Source organism: Ooceraea biroi, chromosome 10 (assembly GCF_003672135.1).
Source record: "Ooceraea biroi isolate clonal line C1 chromosome 10, Obir_v5.4, whole genome shotgun sequence".
Taxonomy (NCBI): domain Eukaryota; kingdom Metazoa; phylum Arthropoda; class Insecta; order Hymenoptera; family Formicidae; genus Ooceraea; species Ooceraea biroi.
The window spans coordinates 7,309,186-7,335,056 of NC_039515.1; the positions used below are offsets into that span (position 1 = coordinate 7,309,186).

The 25,871-nt window shown below is 37.5% G+C and overlaps 2 protein-coding genes across 4 annotated transcripts; both read left to right on the forward strand.

Moving 5' to 3' along the window:
• Positions 1-205: 205 nt before the first annotated feature.
• LOC105283762 (putative inorganic phosphate cotransporter) lies at positions 206-7,656 on the forward strand. The gene is made up of 7 exons (XM_011346795.3): positions 206-302; positions 1,378-1,481; positions 2,629-2,932; positions 3,599-3,843; positions 4,135-4,275; positions 6,477-6,836; positions 7,347-7,656. The coding sequence occupies exons 1-7, from the start codon at positions 272-274 to the stop codon at positions 7,437-7,439; spliced, it is 1,278 nt and encodes a 425-aa protein (XP_011345097.1). The 5' UTR covers positions 206-271; the 3' UTR covers positions 7,440-7,656.
• Positions 7,657-9,790: 2,134 nt separating this feature from the next.
• LOC105283759 (putative inorganic phosphate cotransporter) lies at positions 9,791-25,754 on the forward strand. Of its 3 annotated transcripts, XM_011346793.3 has the most exons (8): positions 11,651-12,720; positions 14,712-14,835; positions 17,329-17,462; positions 20,077-20,377; positions 22,135-22,391; positions 22,586-22,735; positions 23,016-23,390; positions 24,750-24,929. In XM_011346793.3, the coding sequence occupies exons 2-8, from the start codon at positions 14,832-14,834 to the stop codon at positions 24,927-24,929; spliced, it is 1,401 nt and encodes a 466-aa protein (XP_011345095.1). In that variant the 5' UTR covers positions 11,651-12,720; positions 14,712-14,831. The 3 variants fall into 3 exon arrangements, with proteins under 3 accessions (XP_011345093.1, XP_011345095.1, XP_011345094.1); XM_011346791.2 differs by lacking the exons at positions 11,651-12,720; positions 14,712-14,835 and adding an exon at positions 9,791-9,884 and having other exon boundaries at positions 24,750-25,754; XM_011346792.3 differs by lacking the exon at positions 11,651-12,720 and having other exon boundaries at positions 14,040-14,835.
• The last annotated feature ends 117 nt before the right edge of the window (positions 25,755-25,871 follow it).

Consider the following 25,871-nt stretch of genomic DNA (forward strand, 5'->3'; position numbering starts at 1 on the left):
CATTCCTTTTCTTCCGAGAAAACCCTTGTCTTCCGTTTTGCACAGATAAGATATAGAATTAGCAAGCCGAAAACTGAGAATTACACTACATTTCTGATAAACGAAATTAAAAATAACGGAGAGAGATCGAGCGAGAGCGAAGGAGGAAGGGGCGCACGGTATCGATATGATGGTGGGATATCTTTTCAAGAGATATATAAACTTTGATAGAGCGCGAGAGGGAAGGCATACGTGCGAAATAACAACTGTGACGAAGTACTATTAGAAAACCATGAAAATGTCCCCGACCTTGAAGCAGCACAGTGAGAAAACTTTACTTCTTTACTTTATTTACTTTTACATTAACATATTATGTATTTTATATTTTGTGGTTTGCACTGTATACTTCGTACTTTATTAAACTTCGCATTATTTCTTCGAACATTTAATTAAAAATTTTAACTATTTTTTGAATGATTATATATATATATATATATATATATATATATATACAGGGTGGCCCATTTTAATTTATACAGTCGATTTTTTAAAAAACTAAAAGAGATACGAAAAAATGTTTCAGACAGACATGTCACGATTTCGAGGGGGACATAAGATGATACCATTGGTTTGACCTTGAATAGTCGTTTGAAGGTCACGCGAAGATCACCTTCAATTTCTTAAATTGAAACCCCAACTTTTTATTGCAGATTCTTATTCTCCATCGAAAAGTAAGTAACTTTTGTCGGAAACATTTTTCCGAAAAATGTCATCTTATGTCCTTAAAATGTCCTCAAAACTCATCTTGAAGATCATTTTAAGGACATAAGATGACATTTTTCGGAAAAATGTTTCAGACAAAAGTTGCATGTTTTCTCGCGTAGAATCCGAATCCGTAATAAAAAAATACCATATCTCATTAAAAAAAAATTTCAGACCGGAAGTTAGAATTTCGATAAACAATGACCCGTCTAGTTGTATCCACATTCTCTGTCGTGTATGGAGATCAACGTTCGAACAGTGTATTGTCGAATATCGACAATGTCAAACGTGATTACGTAAATCGGTATTCGACAATGTCATCTTATGTCCCCCTCGAAATCGTGACATGTCTGTCTGAAACATTTTTTCGTATCTCTTTTAGTTTTTTAAAAAATCGACTGTATAAATTAAAATGGGCCACCCTGTATATATTTGAGATAGTAAAAGGTAATTTCTCAATCAAGATGAGCAGTCGTGTTAAATCCATAGATAATACATGCGATGGTTCTTCCATGGTAACTGGCTAAAAGTCCTATTAAATTATTATTAAGCATGAAAATTGCGAAAAAATTCTATGTACATAATTATCGAAACAATGTGTTATATGAATAAGAAGAGATACAATCTTCTTCATAGGTATTGGGATCAGGCATTTTGAAATGCTGTTGTTATTTGTGGTGGTTTTTATCGGAGCCGGATATACACTATGCCTAAAAGGAGGAGTAGTACATCTCTCACTGGTAAATTTAACAATTTTATCATGCTTTTTATTGATTTGATGACTCAGACATCAAGATTACAAAGAAAAATTCGAGAGATTACATTTTTACGATTACGAAATCGATGCATATGTTTGTCGCTTATGTACACGTACGTATCATTAATATACAGGGTGTCCCGGGTTTTAACCGACAAACTGCGGGAGCATATTCTACTAGTGGAAATAAGAAAAAATTCTTATATCGAGTTTGCTTAGAAATGCTTTCTTACAAAGTTGTAAACCAATATTGAAAAGAAATATCAGATAAGTAACAACGGAACATAGTGTAGAATTTGGAAGGTCGAAGATGTTCACATGTATTCATGTTCACTATGTTGAAACGATTCAGTATGATTGTTACTTTCACAACAGTAGCCGTTAGATTTCAATCGTCGTGTCAACTAGCAATTACTATCAGAATGCCAAAAGTGTTTTCAAATGAGGAATACACCGATATTCATTTCGTGTACGGATTCTGTGACGGAAATGCACGAGCTGCCGTACGAGAGTATCGACGTAGATTTCCCAACAGGAGAGTACCAGATAGATTTAAAGCAACGAATTACTAATTCAGTTACTGAGATGCAACAAAATTTTCAGGAATGTCGTACCGTAACAAATTCTGTACTACGTCGATGTCTAGCTTGTATCGATGTGCAAGGACAACATTTTGAAATGCGTCACTAAATCATTGCGTAGATAATTTTTATTTTTGTGAAAAAATCCGTTGTTACTTATCTGATATTTCTTTTCAATATTGGTTTATAACTTTGTAAGAAAGCATTTCTAAGCAAACTCTATATAAGAATTTTTTCTTATTTCCACTAGTAGAATATGCTCCCGCAGTTTGTCGGTTAAAACCCGGGACACCCTGTATGTTTTATCAAACATGGATGAATTCTATAAAATTATTAAAAACAACTAATCTCTTATTCGAATAAAATTATTTTATTGATATAAGCTCGTAAAGAATACAGAAGAAAATCAAACTCCGCGAACGTTGCTTTTTCTTTTAATCGCTCGGTGTTTTAATAGTTTTAATAATATTTAATAGCTCGGCGTGCCTAAGAAATTCCGCGGAGTAATTGTTACGCTGTGATGTAATAAACAATGATGACTGTTGCCAGGAAGGTGAGATAAAGGATGGGATATCTTTTGCGATAACACTTACGACATCCTTGACGATATTTTACTGGACCAGCATGATAGCACAACTGTTGATCGGCTTCGTCGTCCATGCCAACGAAGGAAGCATGCTTGACTGGGTCATAAGACTTGGCTTCGCCCTCACCATATTGATGATATTTCTCGGCAAATACATAGGTGTATACATAATTTCTGTAATCATGGCTATCATTGAGATTACTATAGTGACTTGTGTTCATGGTCTACTTGCCGTATGGATACCACCCTCCGAACGGGCACTATCAGGTAATTGATCTGAAATTTAAATCTTCGTATCCCGATTTTTTTCGCGTTTTTTTTATGGAGTCAGAGCAATCGATGCACAAATTGTTTTCAACAAACGATAAATTCAAACGCGTACGCCGGTACGGAACCTATTTCTTATTTATTAAGGGTACGTGGATCTTAGTCCCTTCTTCTCATTGTTCTAGAAAAATGATTAAAAATTGAAATATAATAAAAATATAATTGAATTATTATTTATATGTTATAAAAATAAAAAATGAGAATTTTTGAAAAGGAATATTAAAGAGATTCACATACACATATGCAACTTACGCATTTACTCAATACATTCAGGATGTAGTGTGTGTAATTATATATAATAAAATTATTGGAAATACTATTTAGAAGGCTGAAAAAATTGATGTTTATTAATTAAGAGATAAATCTTTTAAAACGCCAAATCATGTATCTTCTTTTCCCTTGATCGATTTGGTATTAAAAATCTCGTTGAACTTCACATTGCTCGTATTGTCCGATTTTTATAGATGACCATAGACAAATACAACAAATATTAATAGAACATGATTCCCAAGTGAACATCAGAAACACCAATTGTTTCGCTTATAACGATTAATTGCAGTATAATATTTTCACCACTGAGACAAATTTGCATTTTGATTATTTTAGGAGCAATCGTTTATGGAGGTGCATCGTTCAGCAAGCTGACCATTACGTTGGCCATAATGGATATTGCAAAAACAAGAAATCCAAACTTACTCATAGTCTTTTATGCGTTACTCATAGTAACAGCCATCTGGGGCATTGTATATTTTTTTCTCGGGGCGAAAGTACCTTCCAGACATCGTTTCATTTCCCAGAAGGAAAGGGAATACATAGAAGAGAGTCTAAGGGCAGAAAGCAGTGATACATTGGTAAAAACAATTCATATTCATTATTAAACAACAAATGGATTATTTATCATTATTGTAGATCAGTAAATTATGAAAATGCTTCCGAAAATGCTACGTATATATCTCATTTGTTTTTTTTCTTAATTATTATTACCACTATTGGAGAAGTAATGAACCTTTGCACTTGCCGTTTCATAGCAATTAATTAATACACCATATAACTATAGATTGATTATCGATTTATGTATTAATCCGTTTTAATAAATCGCGTACGCAAAAAGAATAGCTCTTTTGCATTGTTTCTTTTTTCAGAATCAAATGCCGATGTCGTTAAAAAATATTGTCACCTCACCATCCGTCTGGGTCCTCATCATAGCTCATTGCTGCCAAACTTGGCTTGAGATCATTCTCTCGATGATTCCCATTATACAGATTTTTAGTGGAATTGTGAATGTAAGGAAATAATTTAATCAAAGAGATGTGCAAGCCGACGTGGACGTCTCTTCCTATATATATATATATATAGGGTGTCCCGAATTTAAATGTCCAAACTTCGGGAGCGTGTAGGGGATGATAAATCAAAAATAAAAAGTCCTTTAGAGATATGCTCGTTTTTACTTCGTTTTGGAAAAATCGCAAAAAAGAAAACGTAGATTTCATGCAGCAATGACTCGTCGTTCCGGAATTCTTCTGTTTGAAAATCGGCGCCGCGTATACTCTCGCACTTCCTTTGTTTGTTTACATTTCTGCTTCTCTCCTATAAATTCGTCAGTTACTCATCAGAAGCCATCGAGTGAATTATCCTGTCACAATGCCGCGTACATATTCTAACGTTGAATATGCTGATATGGTTTTCGTGTATGGTTTCTGTGACGGTAATGCTAGGGAGGCGGTGCGAGAGTATGCGCGCCGATTTTCAAACAGAAGAATTCCGGAACGACGAGTCATTGCTGCATGAAATCTACGTTTTCTTTTTTGCGATTTTTCCAAAACGAAGTAAAAACGAGCATATCTCTAAAGGACTTTTTATTTTTGATTTATCATCCCCTACACGCTCCCGAAGTTTGGACATTTAAATTCGGGACACCCTGTATATATATTGGGTTGGCCAAAAAGTAATTGCGTTTTTTTCTAATAGATGGACATACATGTCTTGAAATGTAACTAACTTCATTCTAAACCGCAAATTCATTATGTAGGTTAACGACTCACGGTTCAAGCTTGTTTTAGAAAAAGAAAGTACGCGATTTCGTTAACAATTGTTTCTTTGCCGTCGATTTCAAAATGGAAAATCAAAAAGAACATTTTCGTCATATTTTGTTTTATTACTTCCGAAAAGGGAAAAACGCTGTGCAAGCTCATAAAAAGTTATGTCATGTATATGGCGAAGATGCTTTAAAACTGCGGCAGTGTCAAAATTCGTTTACTAAATTTCGATCTGCAGATTTTAATGCGAAAGATGCACCACGCTCAGGAAGGCCAATCGAAATTGATGATGACAAAATAAAGGCACTGATCGATTCGAATCGGCGTTTAACGACACGAGAGATTGCTGAGAATCTTAACATATCGAAATCGAGTGTTGAGAACCATTTAAAACGACTTGGATACATTAGTAAGCTCGCTATTTGGGTAGCACATGAGCTGAAAGAAATTCATCTCACTAAGCGTATTGACATCTGCGATTCTCTTTTGAAACGTGAGGAAAATGATCGATTTTTGAAACGCATGATAACGGGCGACGAAAAATGGATCGTCTACAACAACGTCAAACGAAAAAGATGGTGGAGCAAGCGTGATGAACCTGCTGAAAGCACTTGAAAAGCAGATATTCACCAAAGAAAGATTATGCTGTCAGTCTGGTGGGACTTTAAAGGTATTGTGTATTTTGAGCTGCTTGCGAGGAATCAAACCATTAATTCAGACGTATACTGTCGTCGACTGGATAAATTAAATGATGCCATCAAACAGAAACGTCGAGAATTGGTGAATCGCAAAGGTGTTGCGTTTCGCCATGATAACGCTAGACCACGTACAAGTTTGGTCACTCGTGAAAAATTGTTGCAGCTTGGATGGGATGTGTTACCATGATGTTACCACATCCACCATATTCGCCAGACCTGGCACCATCAGATTACCATTCGTTTCGTTCTTTGCAAAACGCCTTGAATGGTAAAACCTTTACTGCTGATGAGGATATGAAATCGTTGTTGGAATAGTTTTTTGCTGAAAAAGATAAGAACTTTTTTGAGCGCGGAATCATGAAGTTGCCTGAAAAATGGCAAAAGATAATCAAACAAAATGGACAATATATTGTTTAATAAAGTTTTTGTTTCCCGTGAAAAATTCGCCTTTTATTTATATAAAAAAAACGCAATTACTTTTTGGCCAGCCCAATATATATATATCACGAAAAAAGTGCATTTTAACAAATCTGACAAATCTCGTGAGATGTAACTTTCGATTCTGTAATAATAGAATGTATATGTTCGCTGGTGAACAATATTCGCTCGCAAATTTTTATTTGTCGCATAAATCATCGAAAAGATCGATCATTTACGTTTTATTCGTGATTTAAATTAGCCAAAAATTATCTCTTTAATTGCTTTAGCGAAAGAAAATGCTCCTTTTTTTCTTCCTTTTTCTCTTTCCAGATTGCGACTTGGGAGACATACTTGACGATGTGGCTGGTTGGTTTATTCATAGGCTGCGTATCAGACATTGCAGTGAGGAATGGCACATCTATGGCCACAGCCAGGAAAATCTGCAACACAATAGGCTTTTTGGGACCGGCTATTGCTCTGCTATGTCTAAACAACGTCGATGTTGAGAATTGGAACATCATCGCCATCGTAGCGATGGGCTTAAATGCTGGAGCCATCTGCGGCTTCCGGATCAATCATATTGATCTCAGTCCGAAATACGCCAGTCTTCTGGTATCCATCAGCAATTTCTTCGCCTGCATTCTTAGCCTTATTGTATTTTACGTAATGTTAAATCTCTTCGTTGACAAGGTAATTATTTTCCTTTCTAACTTACGTACGTCAAGCATTGGAGAACCAATGAGTTATGATAAATTGTAATATAAAAACAGTCATTTCCTAAAACTGAAAACACGGATTTTCACGTCGCGAAATTGCTTGATTTAACCATCAATAAAGTTGGAGTCACTAAATTAAGACATGATTATGATTGATGGATTTTTACGTTTCAGTTTTTCTTGATATTTTCGATCGAGAATTGCATTCTGAAACAAAGTAATCTAACATATCATAATTTACATGCAGCGTTCATTGATCTTAATTATCTCTTAATAATTCACGTTTGTCTCGTCTTTACGTATGTGGGCGTGCAACGTCTTCATTTTATTATTATTATTTATGAATTCTGTTTTCTATTCTTGATAAATTCTCTTCTGCAATGGTTCATGAAGGGGATTGCATATCTTAAGTTTCTCTGCTTATCGAGATCATTTCAGGGATCATGACAAGAATGTTAGTAACGACTGATCTTTCGTCTTTCAGTGGTACAGCATAGTCTACGCTACAGTCGCAATCTTAGGGGTGTCTAACGTGATATTCGTAGTCTTCGGCAAAGCCAGGGTACAATATTACTAACAATTACGGCCCACTCGGAACAAGACCACCAAAACTGTGCCCCAAATCACTTTGCGGTCATGAAGTACAAGCTATCGTTAGTTTTTGTTAATTTTATAAAATTGTAATTTTAAGCGAACGCATGAGTAACGCATGAGTAAGAACTGTGATCGATTACGAAGGTCTTATATTGTCACCGTCAATAAACAATTGCACATGATGTCGCCCTACCTCGAAACGTGTCTTTCAGTTCTGTATCGTGTTATACCGGTGTGCCACCTATTCCTTTCATCCATCGTTGAAATCGTCAATCTGACCTTTCACCAAAGCAAGATCTAATCGCGCATGTACGCGCGATTCGTACGTGATACCTGTTTGAGATCGCCCGTGAAAATGGAATTTTCAGAAAGAGCACTTTCACGATAAGAATTTCGTTGCGCGACATGGAAGAAATTCTGAAAACTTGCCGAAGGGAAAAGATGCATCCGGAAATTGACTGATAAGAGACTGATAATTCTCTATCAAATTGCTGAAATCTGTTTTTCAAAATTAAAGCCCAAGTATCCGAACCAGATCTATAAACGTTAATAAATTTATCGCGAAGCGAACGTCATTGAAGATACATCGCGAAACGTTCAAGGGTCAATTTATGTACATGACATTATCCTAAACTTTGCTACGAGGTCAAGAGTGACGATTGTGCTGAGCAGAAACGGAACCGAGGGAGGAATCCGCGTCTTTTTTCTTGCCCTGATTTCTTTTCCTGTTTCGTACCTTGAACTTTATCCTTTCTTTTTCGTACGCTCCACAGTGGGCTAAACTCGAAAAAAGCTGGCCAAAAGTAATAACTCGAAAACATGACGTTTTAGAAAAAAATGTTTCAAATAAAAGTTATAGGGTTTTAAATCAGGTATTAGATAATTATACTAGTATGACCTTGAATAGCGTTGCCAAGGTCACGCAAAGGTCACCTTGAATTTTTTTAATGGGAACCTCCAGTTTTCATTAGATATTTTTGTAGCTTACCTCAAGAGCTTTTCAGAACACTATAACAAAGTATTTATCCGTTAAATACTTCGAAGTTATGAAGCTTGAAAGTTACGGTCGCTACCGCGCCGCGTCGTACGTTTCGCGGCATTTAAAAATGTCACGGTGATCTGTACATGATCTTGACAACACTATCAAGGTCATACTGGTATTGCTATGTAATGCTTCACTTAAAAACCTACAACTTTCATTTCAAACATTTTTTACCAAAACGCCAAATTTTCGAGTTATTACGATATGAAAATTAAAATGAAACATCCTGTATATAACGCAAAGGTGTGCGTTGGTGTGCACAATTCAAACGGAAATACTTAGTTTGAATCCTACACAAGATGATAAAACAAGAATCCCAAACAGCCTTTTACAGCTATTTAAAAAAAATAATATTGAACTTTACTTCTTTCTTATATTTTAAGAAACCAAAAACTTAGATTAACACAAATTGATGAACAAACATTTTTAATGGTTATAACTGTTTGGGAAAAGAGTTTCAATTCTATTTATAGAGTAAAAAGCAAAATTACTCGCATCCGCATACAAGAATGTAAGCTATAGCCTATACTCATTCATAATTCGTTTTTCGGAACATTGTTTGTTCCGAATTGTTTCGGAATTGTTGATTAATGGGAAGGAAATTTTTCCTACGAAACTCCATTCACATTTTTGAAAATACTGATATCCATGAATCAAAAAAGGTCGAAATGCACAGATTTGCAAGAGTTGAAAAAATTCGACTTTTGGCCAGCTTTTTTCGATTCTAGCCCACTGTGCGCTCCCAGCAAGATGATGAATTCCCGAATCCCTTGGTCATCACCATCATCGAGGGAGGCTCGATAGAAAATCACGGTGCGCGGTCATGTGCGGGATCCTCGCGCGCAGGTGCCCGCTAGACATGGTCCTCGCGAAACCGTCGTGATAACGTTAACAGCGTGGAGGAATATGGTCCGAGTGGAACTCTCGAAAGCCGGAAAAGTGTCCCAAGGCTGGTCCGGCGTTCGCCTAGCCGCGAGACGGCCTCGGTCTCTCCGGATCGTTACGTATTCGCGTAGTTTCTCGCGGGAAAGATCGAATCCGCGGCTTTTTAGACAGCAGATATCTCTTCGGATATTTGGCGCGCGGAATGCGAGCGAATCGAGTGAATCACCTGTGCGTTGTACAGCGTACGTCGATGACGGCAATGATGAGATGACGACGACGACGACGATGATGATGATGACGGAGGGGGAGATGGAGCGGAACGGAAGAGGAAGGGGCGCACCGTATAAGTATCGGTGCGACGGTGAGATTAGGATTTCAACGAAGTGCGAGGAGACGCGACGCGCAAAATGACAGCGGTCGGGAAGGACGAGAACGCCGACGTCGCCGAGAAGATGCCGCGGCGCGCATCCACCGCGGAGTCCTCCTGCCTGCCGCAGAGCTGTAAGAAAACCGCCAGCGAATAGCGTCGAATTTGACACTCGAATCTGAGATCTACAGGCAAGATCGAAACATTCGCGATCAGATTAGAAAGGAAAGAGGAGCAGTCCGTTTCCGCGCCGAGTGGAATTCGCATGCACTCATTCCGGACAGATAAGCGAACTGTCGGGGAATTAAATGAATTCTGAGAATGTGTCCGGTTTTGCATTTTATGTAAAATTTTAATTTTTATTAAAATTTTTAGTTTTATTAAATATGAATCTAAGGCGGAAAAAAGATACATTCCTTTGCTTTTTCTGCTTGATTAGAGTACAAACGTTGAATATTCAAGAGATAGCTGTACAAGAAGTAAATTCAAATGAATTCGAAATTTTAAATTGCAAATTATAGTCTTGCACATTGCTCCGAGTTCTTGCGGGACTTCGCGGTCGACGGTTTCATTCAGCATTTCGCGCAGCGTTCCTCGTAAGAGCAAGAAACAAACAACTTCTTTCGCGGTTTTATCGAATACTGTCAGTCCTGAGCCATCGAGTTTATCCGGGTGATTTACACGTACTTGTTTTCTTTTTTTGTTGATGAAACAAGTGTGCAAATTGTGCATCCAACGTGCGATGGTATCCAGTCGCCGCGTGTACCTATGGCGGTTGCGATCGAGATCGGTATTAAATTGTGTTTCATCGAAATAATCGCTTAACGGTGATCCATGGATCCACGATAAATCACGTGTCGCATTGATCATCGCGAAAAATTGTCACAGTGAAAGGACGCGAGCAAAACTCTTTTCTGCAACAATTTGCAGAAGTGTGTCGGAAAAAGAACAGGAGTGAAAAATAGCTAGCTGCAGCGGCTTATCGCTTGTCGAGTCGTTGTGACGTTGTAACGGATTCCAATCTAAAGAAGTGCACCCGCGCGCGATGCGTATCTTTCACTACGCGTTGTTGGACGTTCACGCGATTTCGTCCGACTTTTCTTCCTTTTTTGTTCCTTCTTAGAATTGTTTCACGTGCAGTTCCATCTGTCTGGAAATAAATATATCGCGTGTCTAATAATGGCATTGCTAAATTTACCCAGGCAGCACATGTTAGCCTAATATATGTTTCTTAGACGTATCTAATGTCTAAGAAACATAAAGTACCATTTAAGAAACGGTTTAAATAGAAACCGTTTTTAGACCTCAATTTTAAAAACGTATTTTTCACCTTTCCACAGAAACGAAAAATGTGTTTTATTAAATTGATTCGAAATTATATAATTAATATAGAAAAAATAGTAATTTCTACTTACTTTGCGAGTATTCATTATTTTTACATCATACGTTTCAATGTACTCGATTATGGAACAAGAGACAAAAATCAACACAAGTGCGTGTGATTCCCACCTCTGATTCACCAAGCGACCGATAGATGGCCAGGCCAGACGCGACGTTCTCGCAAGTAACATTTGTGTTATCACCTTATAAATAACCATCCGGAAAACCGATCCAATACTCTTTTCTTCTTCTTTTCTGTTGAAACTTTTGAGATCACTATTACTTGAAGTGATATTTCAAAAGAGTGAGATTCCACTACACGAAACTTAGAGAGTAATTCATAAAATATAAAAATCTAGTTGTTTACAAAAATGTGACTTAACTCTGTCTATCTTTGAGGCACTGATATATAGAACTGATAAATATTTTTCTGATGGTTTCTGAAACGTTTTTTTGCCGAAACGTTTTTTCGTTGGACATTTTTCTCCTAAATAAACGTTTCAATAAAATGGTTATGAAACGGTTTTGAAACCAATGTGTGCTGCCTGGGTAGTAATCGGCAAGCCCACCTTGGCGATAGCGTGGTGAGACGCGTTTAGCTTCCTCACGAAAACCACCGAACGTGCGTAAAAATATATTTAAACAATAAGTGAATCACGATCGAGAGCCTGGGTGCGAAACAGTACTTTTGCATAATATAAATGCATTATTATTATTATCAATGTGTAATCTCCAGTGCGCGTTACGTTGTACATGCAAGCAACAAGTAACAGAAAATGAAGTAATTTATCCTTATTATAATTACGCTAATAATGGCAATAATGAGCCAAGGAATAAGAACGCGACGCTGATAACAAAAATGCTGCTTTACAAAAGGGGTGAGGGATGATAAAATATCGGGGAAGAGTGAAATTATCAAAAGAACAGTTGCTCAAGTCTTTCTTGAATTGATCCCATTGTGTTGCAATCGAACTTTTAATTTTCTAATCATCAGACGCGCGGACGATGACGTTGAAAGTCTTTTCCAGCTGCTTGGTGACTCCTGTTTATCGTCCGGCCGCTTTATCTGGAGTTATCGCGCGCGCAAGTTGTAAGTTCGCGCTTCGTTCCGACCGCAACAAAAAACAATCAATTGCGCGACAAAATGCCGTATCGGAAGGCGAGCCGTCGTCTGCGATCGACTATCCAGAAGCGCGGATCGAGTGGTGGATCACGGATCGTTGCCTCGCGTTAATGAACAATCACGTTAAACCGACGGTCGTCGCTCTGTAAATCACGTCAAGAATCAGTCGTGGCTTTACCGGGCTTATCTGCCCAATTATTTCTGCGTCTTATCAGATCTCATTCAGATTACGAGCCGCGCGTATCGCCGGTCAACGGCTAGCTTCGTTAAAAATATATAATTTATCGGTCGACCCTGACAATCCACGATTTGCGCTTTTTTTGCGTGACATTTGCTCTTAATTGCTACGTTATCGTAACATATTTCTAACAAATACGATGCTTACTCACGGTGATAATATATTGTTTTTCGCATTTATTAAATGGTGAAACGTGTTTCCTCAAGTATAGTTCGTGAGAAACACGCAGGTATCTTCACATTTGTTTGATGTTTTACGTGATAAAATTTACGATAAGTCAACAAATCGATTGTGAAGTGAATACGCCAAATAAAAATAAAAAATAACAACAGAATTGTAGTACGTGCACGCGCGCGTCAGAGTAATTCCTTGCATAAAAGTGTTTTCGTGTATACAGGGTGTTTCCTCTAACTGTAGCACTTAGAATATCTCTGCTTCCTTTGATGATATGAAAAAAGTCAAGGGTCGAAAATTGTTCGATTCAAAGAGACTAGTACTCCGGTAAGAAAATTATTTTTTTTTAATGTGACCTTTCACAAGATATCAAGGTCATGAACATTTTTTTAAATGAGATGGTATATTTTCTTTAACGAAATGATGTCGCTTGTAAAAAAACAAATTCAACCATACAGAATATGTTGACCTTCAAATGACTTTGAACCACAAAAATCACGTTTAGGAAAAGAAACTCTATTGTACGTATAACTACAAAGATATACCTTTTTTACAGATGTTCGAAATGATCACCGTTTACTTCCATACACTTTCGAATTCGATGAATAAACGATTGTTTTACGTTTTTGAGAGATTCCGGAGTAATTGCGGTGCACGCACGCTGAATTCTTTCTCGCATATCTCCAGGTGTTGTCGGAATATCGCGATAAACTTCATTTTTTAGGTGCCCCCAAAGAAAAAAATCAAGAGGCGTAAGATCTGGTGATCGAGCCGGCCAAGAAATTCTTCCACCACGTCCGATCCAGCGATCAGGAAATGGTTCGTTGAGTATGTTCCGTGCAAATGAAGTTTATCGCGATATTCCGACAACACCTGGAGATATGCGAGAAAGAATTCAGCGTGCGTGCACCGCAATTACTCCGGAATCTCTCAAAAACGTAAAACAATCGTTTATTCATCGAAAGTGTATGGAAGTAAACGGTGACCATTTCGAACATCTGTAAAAAAGGTATATCTTTGTAGTTATACGTACAATAAATAGAGTTTCTTTTCCTAAACGTGATTTTTGTGGTTCAAAGTCATTTGAAGGTCAACGTATTCTGTATGGTTGAATTTGTTTTTTACAAGCTACATCATTTCGTTAAGGAAAATATACCATCTCATTTAAAAAAATGTTCATGACCTTGATATCTTGTGAAAGGTCACATTAAAAAAAAATAATTTTCTTACCGGAGTACTAGTCTCTTTGAATCGAACAATTTTCGTCCTTTGACTTTTTTCATATCATCAAAGGAAGCAGAGATATTCTAAGTGCTACAGTTAGAGGAAACACCCTGTATGAATTTTTAACGTCAAGTATTTGTAATCTCCCCTCGAAGGAGAAACGTGGCTCGAAATCCGTCAGGGAATGGGAAAATCTCAATCGTTTCTTCCGCGTTAATCGCGCGTCCTTCCTCCTTTGTGTTATTTCACTCGTCGGACATACTCGCGTAATTATACGTGTCCGGTGCAATTATTGCTCGACGCTTAATAACGGCTTCGTAACGGTGGATCAGTATGCGGGAATTTTAATTGTTACCGAGGCGCTCGCGTAAGTGTTCGCGAAAGTCTCGGCGATTAAACGAATCCAAACGCGAGATAAATGCACAAAGGAGAAAATACACAAAGGAAATGCAATCTTCGATAAGATCGCGTGCTGGCGCGTTATCGTGCTTGACCGTGCGACAATTAAACTTGATTTCGATACGTATCCGCAATCGACAAGATCGCAAGCGACTCGCGCCGAAGTCCAAATCCGCGGATCCGCACCATCCGCGCATCCCCGGAAATTTTCTCTCGCTCGCATGTTGACCGAATCCGTATGTGAATAGATATCATCACGCTTTGTTTGTGTCCCCTCTTGCGACGCTGCGTGAGTGAAATTTGCTTACGAGGCACTCGCGTGTTACGCGATTACGCCAATTTCGTCGTCGCGCGCGTACATCCGGATCGTAACCGGATTAACACAGATAGCTGTTAATGCTCCGTATGTGAAATGTGACTCAGTAATTGCCGATATCTCTCGGGTGTTCCCTGAGCCTGAGGAGGAGTCGATCCCTGGGAGAGTTCCGAAAGTTCGCCCCTCGAAATGCTGAGAATTGAGAGTGTTTAGTTTACGATTGTGCGATGGGTAAATATCTCTTTGTCATTAATATTCAGTTATCTACTAGTTATGTGCGCTATTATTGCGATAATATTGTTACTACCCATACAGCGCGAACACATTTCAGAAATATTTCAGAAGTATTTCATCTGACAGATGAAAGCATCTCATAAACATTGCAAAATGTTTCTGCAACAGTTATGAGACAACTCCGGAATAGCAAAATGTCCGCGACACTTGCATTCAAAACCTTATAGAAAGGTTGCTGAAAGGTATAGATCAATCTGCAACCTTTCTAAAATATTGCCGAAAGATTATTAAAATAGCTGAAATCTTTTTGATACATTACTAAAGGTTAATTGAAATAATTTTGAAACTTTCCTATGATGTTGCACACAAATTACAAAGCTCTTATTAAAATTAATTGAAAATACTTCAGAAATTATATTTAAATTTATTATACGAGTATTCAGATTGAAGATTGCAAATACTAAAAAGTTACAATAAAAATTATATATAAAATGTATTTATTATTTTTATTGTACGTTTTTATTTAATATTTGCAATCTAATTAATACAATAAATATGATTTCTGAAATATGCTTAATGAAAAAATACATAATATATATATAAGATGTATATAGATATGCATATATATCTATATATATAAGATATATAGATATACATATACATAGCTAAACCAAGTATCCACCAAGTTTCCCTTTAAAAAGCGTGAATTGTTGGCACATTGACAAAGAGCCATTCTTATATTATATATTTTCCTTTTTCTTCCTCCAAATAGTTGATTAAAAGGAAAGAATTATATAGATATATAATTCTCTGTTCAACCAACACTTATATTTGAAAGAAAAAAAGGATACGTGAAGATAATGCATTTTTTTGTCAACTGGTTAGCTTCACTAAAGATCGAATACTTTGGTCTAGGTATATATATACAGGGTGTCCCGGGTTTTAACCGACAAACTGCGGGAGCATATTCTACTAGTGGAAATAAGAAAAAATTCTTTTATCGAGTTTGCTTAGAAATGCTTTCTTACAAAGTTATAAACCAATATTGAAAAGAAATATCAGATAAGTAACAACGGATTTTTTCACAAAAATAAAAATTATCTACGCAATGATTTAGTGACGCATTTCAAAATGTTGTCCTTGCACATCGATACAAGCTAGACATCGACGTAGTACAGAATTTGTTACGGTACGACATTCCTGAAAATTTTGTTGCATCTCAGTAACTGAATTAGTAATTCGTTGCTTTAAATCTATCTGGTACTCTCCTGTTGGGAAATCTACGTCGATACTCTCGTACGGCAGCTCGTGCATTTCCGTCACAGAATCCGTACACGAAATGAATATCGGTGTATTCCTCATTTGAAAACACTTTTGGCATTCTGATAGTAATTGCTAGTTGACACGACGATTGAAATCTAACGGCTACTGTTGTGAAAGTAACAATCATACCGAATCGTTTCAACATAGTGAACATGAATACATGTGAACATCTTCGACCTTCCAAATTCTACACTATGTTCCGTTGTTACTTATCTGATATTTCTTTTCAATATTGGTTTACAACTTTGTAAGAAAGCATTTCTAAGCAAACTCGATATAAGAATTTTTTCTTATTTCCACTAGTAGAATATGCTCCCGCAGTTTGTCGGTTAAAACCCGGGACACCCTGTATATATAATTTTACTTTTTACAATATTCACATTGTTTCAAATTTATTGCATGTGGTAGGTTTTAGAAACATTTCTGTTGCAACATTTCATATGACATATTGCGGAATCCTTTGAGAAATGTTGCATATGAAATGTGAAATCTTGAAATGATTTTAAAACCTTCCTGAAAGCTTTCTGTATTAATCGGTGCTGTATGGGTACTCACTGCGTTTCAGCATTATTAATATCGCTCAATTACACCGTCACAACTGACATTTTCATCTCGTTATGCAGTTCACAAGTGTTCATAACTTTACATCCGCTTATCTCTCGTCTTGAAACATATCCTTGTCACCTCTTACTTAACTCGATTACTCAACTGCCGATGGTACTTAGCAGATTAATCCACTATGACGGCGATCGCACACATCTCCATCTCAATGGCATTGAATTCTAACGAAAACGATATGTCTTTGGCTAGAGATCGATCGATATTTTTCCTCTTGCATCGAATGCTGAATTTGATCCGAGCGGAATTTCGCGGGTCACAAGCTAGAACCACAAGCGTTTTATCGATTTACTACTGGTCAATCTCGCGTAAACTTCTTTCTGGAAATTAAGTCTCTCAATCACTTAGGCTTACGAAACATTTATGAATTGTAAATACTCAATGCTGAAAGATTTCTCGATGCATGTATGCGAGCATGCATGCACATATGTGTTTCCGTAAGTTAATATAATAATAAAGATGAGATATTTAATTGGATAATTTTATCCAGTAAATAATTAAATAATTTTATCCAATATAGATCAAAAAAGTAAAATAATCGTTTTGCAGGTATCTTCGGTGTCAGGCACCTGCAGGTGCTGCTGCTCTTCCTGGGTGTGACCATCGGGTATTGCCTCAGGATCGGAATGTCGATGGCTGTGGTGCCGATGGCGAACTCGAGCAGCGCGAACGAGAATATTGAGGTAGGAATCCCATAATCCTGCCACTGTATTGACGTGGCTAACATGACAAGAGCTGCCTGAAGACCACTCGATATTACGGTCTCGCAATTCGTTAGATAAGCGTATCGAGCGCGCGGCCGTTATATAAGGACAACGCGATGAACCCATTATCGTCGTCGGTCAGGAAAATGTTAAGAACGCGCGAACATTATGTTATAATTCCACATTTCACGCAACCGAATTCGCAATCTGACGACGTTCCACGTTCAGTTTCATTCGCGTTATTAATTTACAATATTTACATCATTGCAGTCTTGTCATCAAAAAGCGCCGATAATATTTTTTTATCGATGTTCTCCATTGTTTATATAATAATACGATATAAGCAAAGCTTGTCTCACGTCTTGAATAATATTATAATAATATTAAATTTTATGTTTGAGAGACAGAGAGAGATACACACATTTTCTTAACTGATATGATATGCTTTCGAACTTTATATAAATATCTTACCGCCACTGCGAGGTCTCGAATCGCGTGCATAAAGTTGCGTTTATTTAAAACGGTTGAATTATTAAATCTGACCAGCCGAGCGGAACCGCTTACGTAGATCGGTAGATCGGTTTTTACCGGTTCGCAGAACGCTCGATAAATTTGCGCGTCGTCACCGATCCAGAATCTGTGTCAGGGGAAGGAAATTTTCCTCGTTCCGTCCGCGGAATCGAGGGTGTAAAGTGCATCGGGTCGAGTCGTGTGTGAAGCCGAGAGGCCTTCCTCCTTTCGTCTCGGGCGAATCATGATAAAACGGGCAGATCCCCGCGATCGGCGGCGAGCATCGCTATTTCCGTTGTCTCCTCCGCAGGAGGATATGGCAAGGCTAATACATTCACTATCGCGCGACTTCTTGCGCGTAAACGCACGTAGATAACGGTCAACCGTTGTCTTGACAAGGCCGCCTCCAATAGAGATTGACGGATAATATTAAAATCGTCAGATCATAATCGCTCATTGTAGTTGTTTCGATCCTCGCATGCCACCGAGGATAAACATGATTTATAAATATCTCTCTCGTGAAGTTTTCTCTTGCAATAAAAGAACGCTAGCTGTTCGAAAATGATTGAGATTTAGGTACGTGAATATCGCCAGGATAATCTGATCCTTTATCAGAGGAAAGTCCTCGCAGGATTAAAATGTGACTCTTGTGACGCAAATTTTAATTCCCTGCCGGCAACAAGAGGAGAGAATTAAAAGAAAGTCACCATAAATTGTGACGAGAAGAGAGATAAAAGGTATATAAGTAGAGACATATATACAATAAAATATAAAAATATGCTTTTAGTTGTCATCTCGCGATTTTCCTTTCGAACTTTACTTCTTATTCGAATTTGTAAAAATATCTATTTTGTTCGTTTCATTTAAGCCAGCGCTTATAATAATTTTAACATTTAGATTATATATATAATTCTTAGTTTAATATAGTTATCATGTATGTTTATTAATATATATATAAATAATAGAGGAAAGTCCCCGATTATGAGATACCATATCGATTTTGCCGAATGTAAGGAAATCTATAGGCAGAATTTTAAAATGTAATACGTTCTCTTGAAGAGAATTTAATAAGCCTTAGGTTGGTGAAATGAAAAATCGAATTTTAATATTATTTTTTCCGAAAATTAAACAAATTTGAAAAAAGAGCTTTACGCAGGATCGAGAAAGTGTGCTCCTAATATAAGATACCTCGAGAAATCGGTGTTAAAAGTGCAAAATACATCAGTATTGCAATTAAAATCTTTATTAGATAGTTTTATAAAAATACTGCTGCCACAGCCTTCGCCAAATCTTCACGATTCCACTGTCGACGCTTCCTCGTATCTCTAACCTCCATAGTCAGATTCTATAAAAATTAAATACACAAAACTGCGTAATATAAATTCGTATTAACTTTTCTTTAACCTTAAGTAGTATTTTCTTTCTTTTTATTACACTACATAATCTTCATATTCGAGCAATAATTATCTCATATTAAGAGGACCCTGAATATCTCGTTATACGAGCCACACGCCTAGCGGTTCCGCGATCATGAAATCTAACTTCCACAATTAAGCAATTCAACAAATCGCGTATTTTCCTGTTACTACGATTCTACTCTATCATTGCATGCTGAATTTATTGCCAATCATTTCTTTATTATATAATAAACAAGGTTAAAGACTTACCTCAAGTTCCTTTGACATGTTCACAATTTCACAAACCTTTTCTTGCAAAAGCTAAACGCAATAACGAACAATGAATTTTTCACTAAATACATTTTACACCGAGAGTAATAAGTTCATGGTGGAACTAACAGATGGTGCTCACTAGTTTAGCAGAAACCCCATTATCTCATATTAGGAGCATATCTCATAATAGGGGATTCTCCTCTATATATAAAGCCAATGATTCTCAGATTAAGTTTGAAACGCGACAAAATAAAGTTGATAAAATTTAACATATATTTTATCATTGAAATCTATATTTCGCTAATTAATCATTGCAAGACATGTGAATCTTACATTTCAAACATAATCATCTTTTACCGTCTATCACCATGTTCGAAGATTTAAAGATTTCATATCATGATTACCATCCCCAGGACTTCGGTTGGAACAAACAGCAAAAGGATCTGGTGCTCAGCTCGTTCTTCTGGGGCTACGCGATTACGCAGATGCCAAGTGGCTACATCGCCGGCATCTGGAGCGCCCAGAAACTTCTCAGCATCGGGATGCTGATCTGCGGGGTCTTAAACGTCGTGACGCCAATTGCCGCCAGCCAGTGGGATTTACCGGCCGTCCTGGTTTGCAGGGTAGGCATGGGTCTTACTCAGGCTTGCCTGATGCCTTGCGCTCACACCCTCCTCTCCAAATGGGCACCGCCCTCTGAGAGGGCACGACTGGGTGAGAATAGATCCAGAATCCGCCATGTATCATTGATCTCCAGATCACACCAGTCGACTCACAAGTTGCTTCGCGGGAAAAAGAAATATAATATTTATTGGGTTGGCCAAAAAGTAATTGCGTTTTTTTCTAATAGATGGATATACATGTCTTGAAATGTAACTAACTTCATTCTAAACCGCAAATTCATTATGTAGGTTAACGACTCACGGTTCAAGCTTGTTTTAGAAAAAGAAAGTACGCGATTTCGTTAACAATTGTTTGTTTGCCGTCGATTTCAAACTGGAAAATTAAAAAGAACATTTTCGTCATATTTTGTTTTATTACTTCCGAAAAGGGAAAAACGCTGTGCAAGCTCATAAAAAGTTATGTCATGTATATGGCGAAGATGCTTTAAAACTGCGGCAGTGTCAAAATTCGTTTACTAAATTTCGATCTGCAGATTTTAATGTGAAAGATGCACCACGCTCAGGAAGGCCAATCGAAATTGATGATGACAAAATAAAGGCACTGATCGATTCGAATCGGCGTTTAACGACACGAGAGATTGCTGAGAATCTTAACATATCGAAATCGAGTGTTGAAAAGCATTTAAAACGACTTGGATACATTAGTAAGCTCGCTATTTGGGTAGCACATGAGCTGAAAGAAATTCATCTCACTAAGCGTATTGACATCTGCGATTCTCTTTTGAAACGTGAGGAAAATGATCGATTTTTGAAACGCATGATAACGGGCGACGAAAAATGGATCGTCTACAACAACGTCAAACGAAAAAGATGGTGGAGCAAGCGTGATGAACCTGCTGAAAGCACTTGAAAAGCAGATATTCACCAAAGAAAGATTATGCTGTCAGTCTGGTGGGACTTTAAAGGTATTGTGTATTTTGAGCTGCTTGCGAGGAATCAAACCATTAATTCAGACGTATACTGTCGTCGACTGGATAAATTAAATGATGCCATCAAACAGAAACGTCGAGAATTGGTGAATCGCAAAGGTGTTGCGTTTCGCCACGATAACGCTAGACCACGTACAAGTTTGGTCACTCGTGAAAAATTGTTGCAGCTTGGATGGGATGTGTTACCATGATGTTACCACATCCACCATATTCGCCAGACCTGGCACCATCAGATTACCATTCGTTTCGTTCGTTGCAAAACGCCTTGAATGGTAAAACCTTTACTGCTGATGAGGATATGAAATCGTTGTTGGAATTGTTTTTTGCTGAAAAAGATAAGAACTTTTTTGAGCGCGGAACCATGAAGTTGCCTGAAAAATGGCAAAAGATAATCAAACAAAATGGACAATATATTGTTTAATAAAGTTTTTGTTTCCCATGAAAAATTCGCCTTTTATTTATATTAAAAAAACGCAATTACTTTTTGGCCAACCCAGTAGATAATTAATCTAAAGACCAAGTCTCATCAAATTGAATAAAATTTTTAATGTTAAGATTATTAAATATCAAGATTCATTTGTTGAAATTCTTAAAATAACGATTAAACAGAAAAGATATAGAAAAGTTATCGAGCATTGAAAAATGTATTGAAAATTAGCGATTGTTCACTAATTGTAAGACATTTTTAAGATTCGTTTATTTGGATAAGCGCGACAAGTAAAGCTCGATGCGAAAAATATCTCTCTTTTATGTACGATAACTACTTGCTTTGCTTATAGCGGATCGTAAATTAATTATGTAAGATGTCTCAGCACTCAGCAGTAAATCAATTTGCCCGGATGAAACAATCATGTTTCAGGAACGTTCGCTTACGCGGGTGCTCAATTCGGCACGGTAATTGCTATGCCGATATCTGGATTTCTCGCAGCATCCAGAGTAGGCTGGCCCAGCATCTTTTATGTGTTTGGTGCGTTAGCAATCGTCTGGAGCACAGTTTTTCTCCTTTTTGGAGCGGATTCGCCGTCCAGCCACAGTTCCATCTCCCAGGAAGAGAAAGAATATATAGAAGACAGTTTGAGAACCAAAGAGACGAAAGCAGACGATGAAATTCAACAGGTAAAACTGACTCATGTACACATTACAAATTTTAATGATAAAATTAATTAAATTAATAATTTTATAATTTGTCATACATACTCTGGTTTTATCTTAATTATTCTTAATAATTAAATTAAATGTAATAACTCGTCAAATAAACTACTACCGCATACAGAAAAAATAAGTTATAATAATTTTATGTCTTTCACCAGAATTTACGCGTACCATGGAAGGAGATTTTCACTTCGGTACCCATGTGGGCCCTCATTATAGTCCATGTTGGCCAAAATTGGGGATACTGGACCCTTCTGACAGAAATACCTAGCTACATGACAGGCGTACTGAACTTCAAAATTGATAAGGCAAGCGATAATTTAAAGAAACAAATAAGAAAGAGTATCTTCCTCAAAAAAATGTCTTCTTCTTAACTTTACGAAATTTGTTTATCAATCATATCCACATTTGAACATCCGCTATGCCGAGCATTTCTGAATAAGGTGCATTCATGTCGCAAACAAATTAGTTTTACCCTATATTCTTCATTCTTGTATCCCATTTTTTATGTTTTTAATTAGAATTATTTTCCTTGATGAAACATCACAATGATTTGTTTAATTAATTAAAATACACTTTCTCTTACAGAGTGGCTGGATCTCCGCTTTGCCGTACTTGGCAATGTGGCTCCTCAGCTTCCCCGTGAGCTGGCTGTCCGATTTCGCGCTGGAGAAGGGCATGCCCAGGGGTATAGTGAGAAAAATCTCGAATACGGTGGCCCATTGGGGCCCAGCCATCGCCTTGGCATGCATGAGCGTTATACCTACCGACAATTACATCTGGGCCGTCCTGCTGCTTATCATATCAGTGGGCCTGAACGCCGGTTCCCTCTGCGGCTTCCAGATCAATCACATCGACCTCAGTCCGAATTTCGCCGGCACCATGATGTCCATCACCAATTTCATGGCCACGATTGCCTCGATCATCGCACCGTTAATCGTTAGCGTGATCGCCCCCGATGAGGTAATTATCCGTTCTCGTTTGCATGCGTAAAATGCAATCGCAAATGACAAATTTTATCATTATACAGGGTGTCCCGGGTTTTAACCGACAAACTGCGGGAGCATATTCTACTAGTGGAAATAAGAAAAAATTCTTTTATCGAGTTTGCTTAGAAATGCTTTCTTACAAAGTTATAAACCAATATTGAAAAGAAATATCAGATAAGTAACAACGGATTTTTTCACAAAAATAAAAATTATCTACGCAATGATTTAGTGACGCATTTCAAAATGTTGTCCTTGCACATCGATACAAGCTAGACATCGACGTAGTACGGAATTTGTTACGGTACGACATTCCTGAAAATTTTGTTGCATCTCAGTAACTGAATTAGCAATTCGTTGCTTTAAATCTATCTGGTACTCTCCTGTTGGGAAATCTACGTTGATACTCTCGTACGGCAGCTCGTGCATTTCCGTCACAGAATCCGTACACGAAATGAATATCGGTGTATTCCTCATTTGAAAACACTTTTGGCATTCTGATAGTAATTGCTAGTTGACACGACGATTGAAATCTAACAGCTACTGTTGTGAAAGTAACAATCATACCGAATCGTTTCAACATAGTGAACATGAATACATGTGAACATCTTCGACCTTCCAAATTCTACACTATGTTCCGTTGTTACTTATCTGATATTTCTTTTCAATATTGGTTTATAACTTTGTAAGAAAGCATTTCTAAGCGAACTCGATATAAGAATTTTTTCTTATTTCCACTAGTAGAATATGCTCCCGCAGTTTGTCGGTTAAAACCCGGGACACCCTGTATGGATATATGTCTCACATTTCACCCAATATATGTTTTACCGGCAAAATCCCGAAATCATTTGAAGACGAAAATTTTACTATCGAAAGACATTAAGATTAATAAAATTTATTTTCTAAATAAAAAGCATTAAAAATCGGTTACTTAGATTATTGAAACTTTATGTACGCGCGTATATACATCGATGCAGGCCTTCAGCTTTTAAAATAAGAACATGAGTCTTTGTGGAAATTCCTTAGACGTGAAGAAAATATCTCTTTATCTTCACTCGTCCTAGCAACCCCCGATAAAGATTGCATTTCGCAATACTGTGCATAATTGTATTCATCTCGCTCTCTTCCCATATCTTTCGAGGACTCTTGATTACTTTTATCTCCGAATTGATTTGTTCTCGTTACTCTCGTATCATCCTTAGCCAATCCGAGCTCCTCTTAAAAAAGGGGCGAACAGCTGCATTTAGATCCGAGGTATCATAAGTGTCATCCATCATCTCATTGTCGGTTGCTCCGTGGTGACCAAGTCATTATTGAGAGTCTTCGTTTTTTTCAGAGCAACGCTGACCAATGGAACATTGTATTCTACGTCTCGGCGGCGATCTATTTCCTTGGCAACTTGGTGTTCGTGATATGCGGCAAGGGCGAGGTGCAATGGTGGAACGACCCCGAGGCCGTCGAGACTCGGCGCAGGCAAGGCCGCAGGGAAGACGTGGAGAACGAAACGCAAACCTGATGTCTTCGTCCCGGTTGATTGTGATACGCTCTAGGATTCTCATAAAATTAGGACCGGTCTGTGACTTGCGGGAGTCTGCAACTTGGCACACGGTCGCGACCGGAACTGACTTGACTGTTGAGTCTAACTTGAGATGAATTTCCTGAAATCACAATCGTGTACACGTGTGTGTGTCTCTGTGTGTGTATGTGATCGATTGTGAATAAGTCATTTATTATCGTCGACGAACAATTAGTACGTGGATATTATTTTGCCGTTGCGAAGTGTATTCTTCACTTCCATGTTACATATATCGGCGTGCTCGTATCGTCCATCCTTCCTTTTCGTCGACATTTCTCTCGTCGTCTCGCGGAGCAGACTTTTAATCGCGTATGCATTGAGAACATATTTTCTATTTTCCATTCAGGTACGTCGTTCTCAGGTATCACGTATACTACATGTCATGCATGTAATACATGTACAATTTTAAGAAATATGCACACATTCAGATACAGTAAGCAAGAAAAAAGTGATAGTGTAACTGCGAGGAAAATTTAACTGTAATTTTGTACTGTAAAAATGATTGCACAGCAGTTACGGTAAAATAAGTGCCTAAAAATTTATCGCATAGGCACATACTATAATAAATAAACGCGCGCGTGAGATTCGGTTATAAATATATTTATTATAAAACCGAAATGTGTTCAAAAAGTTCTCAACCGTAACTGCCTGTGTTAAATAATTGTAAAAATACATACTGTGAGATCATTTCATCCTGCATTTATTAGATTTAATATTAGCGTCATTAAAGTGACGTGCATAAATAAATATAGACATAAGAGAAAATAAGAGAAATTGGTATTACTTCATCATGTTTAACCCTAGTAATACTAGCATTCTTTTTTTTTAATCTTTTGATAACACTACACATTTTCCTGATATGACTCGATGATAATAGATCGA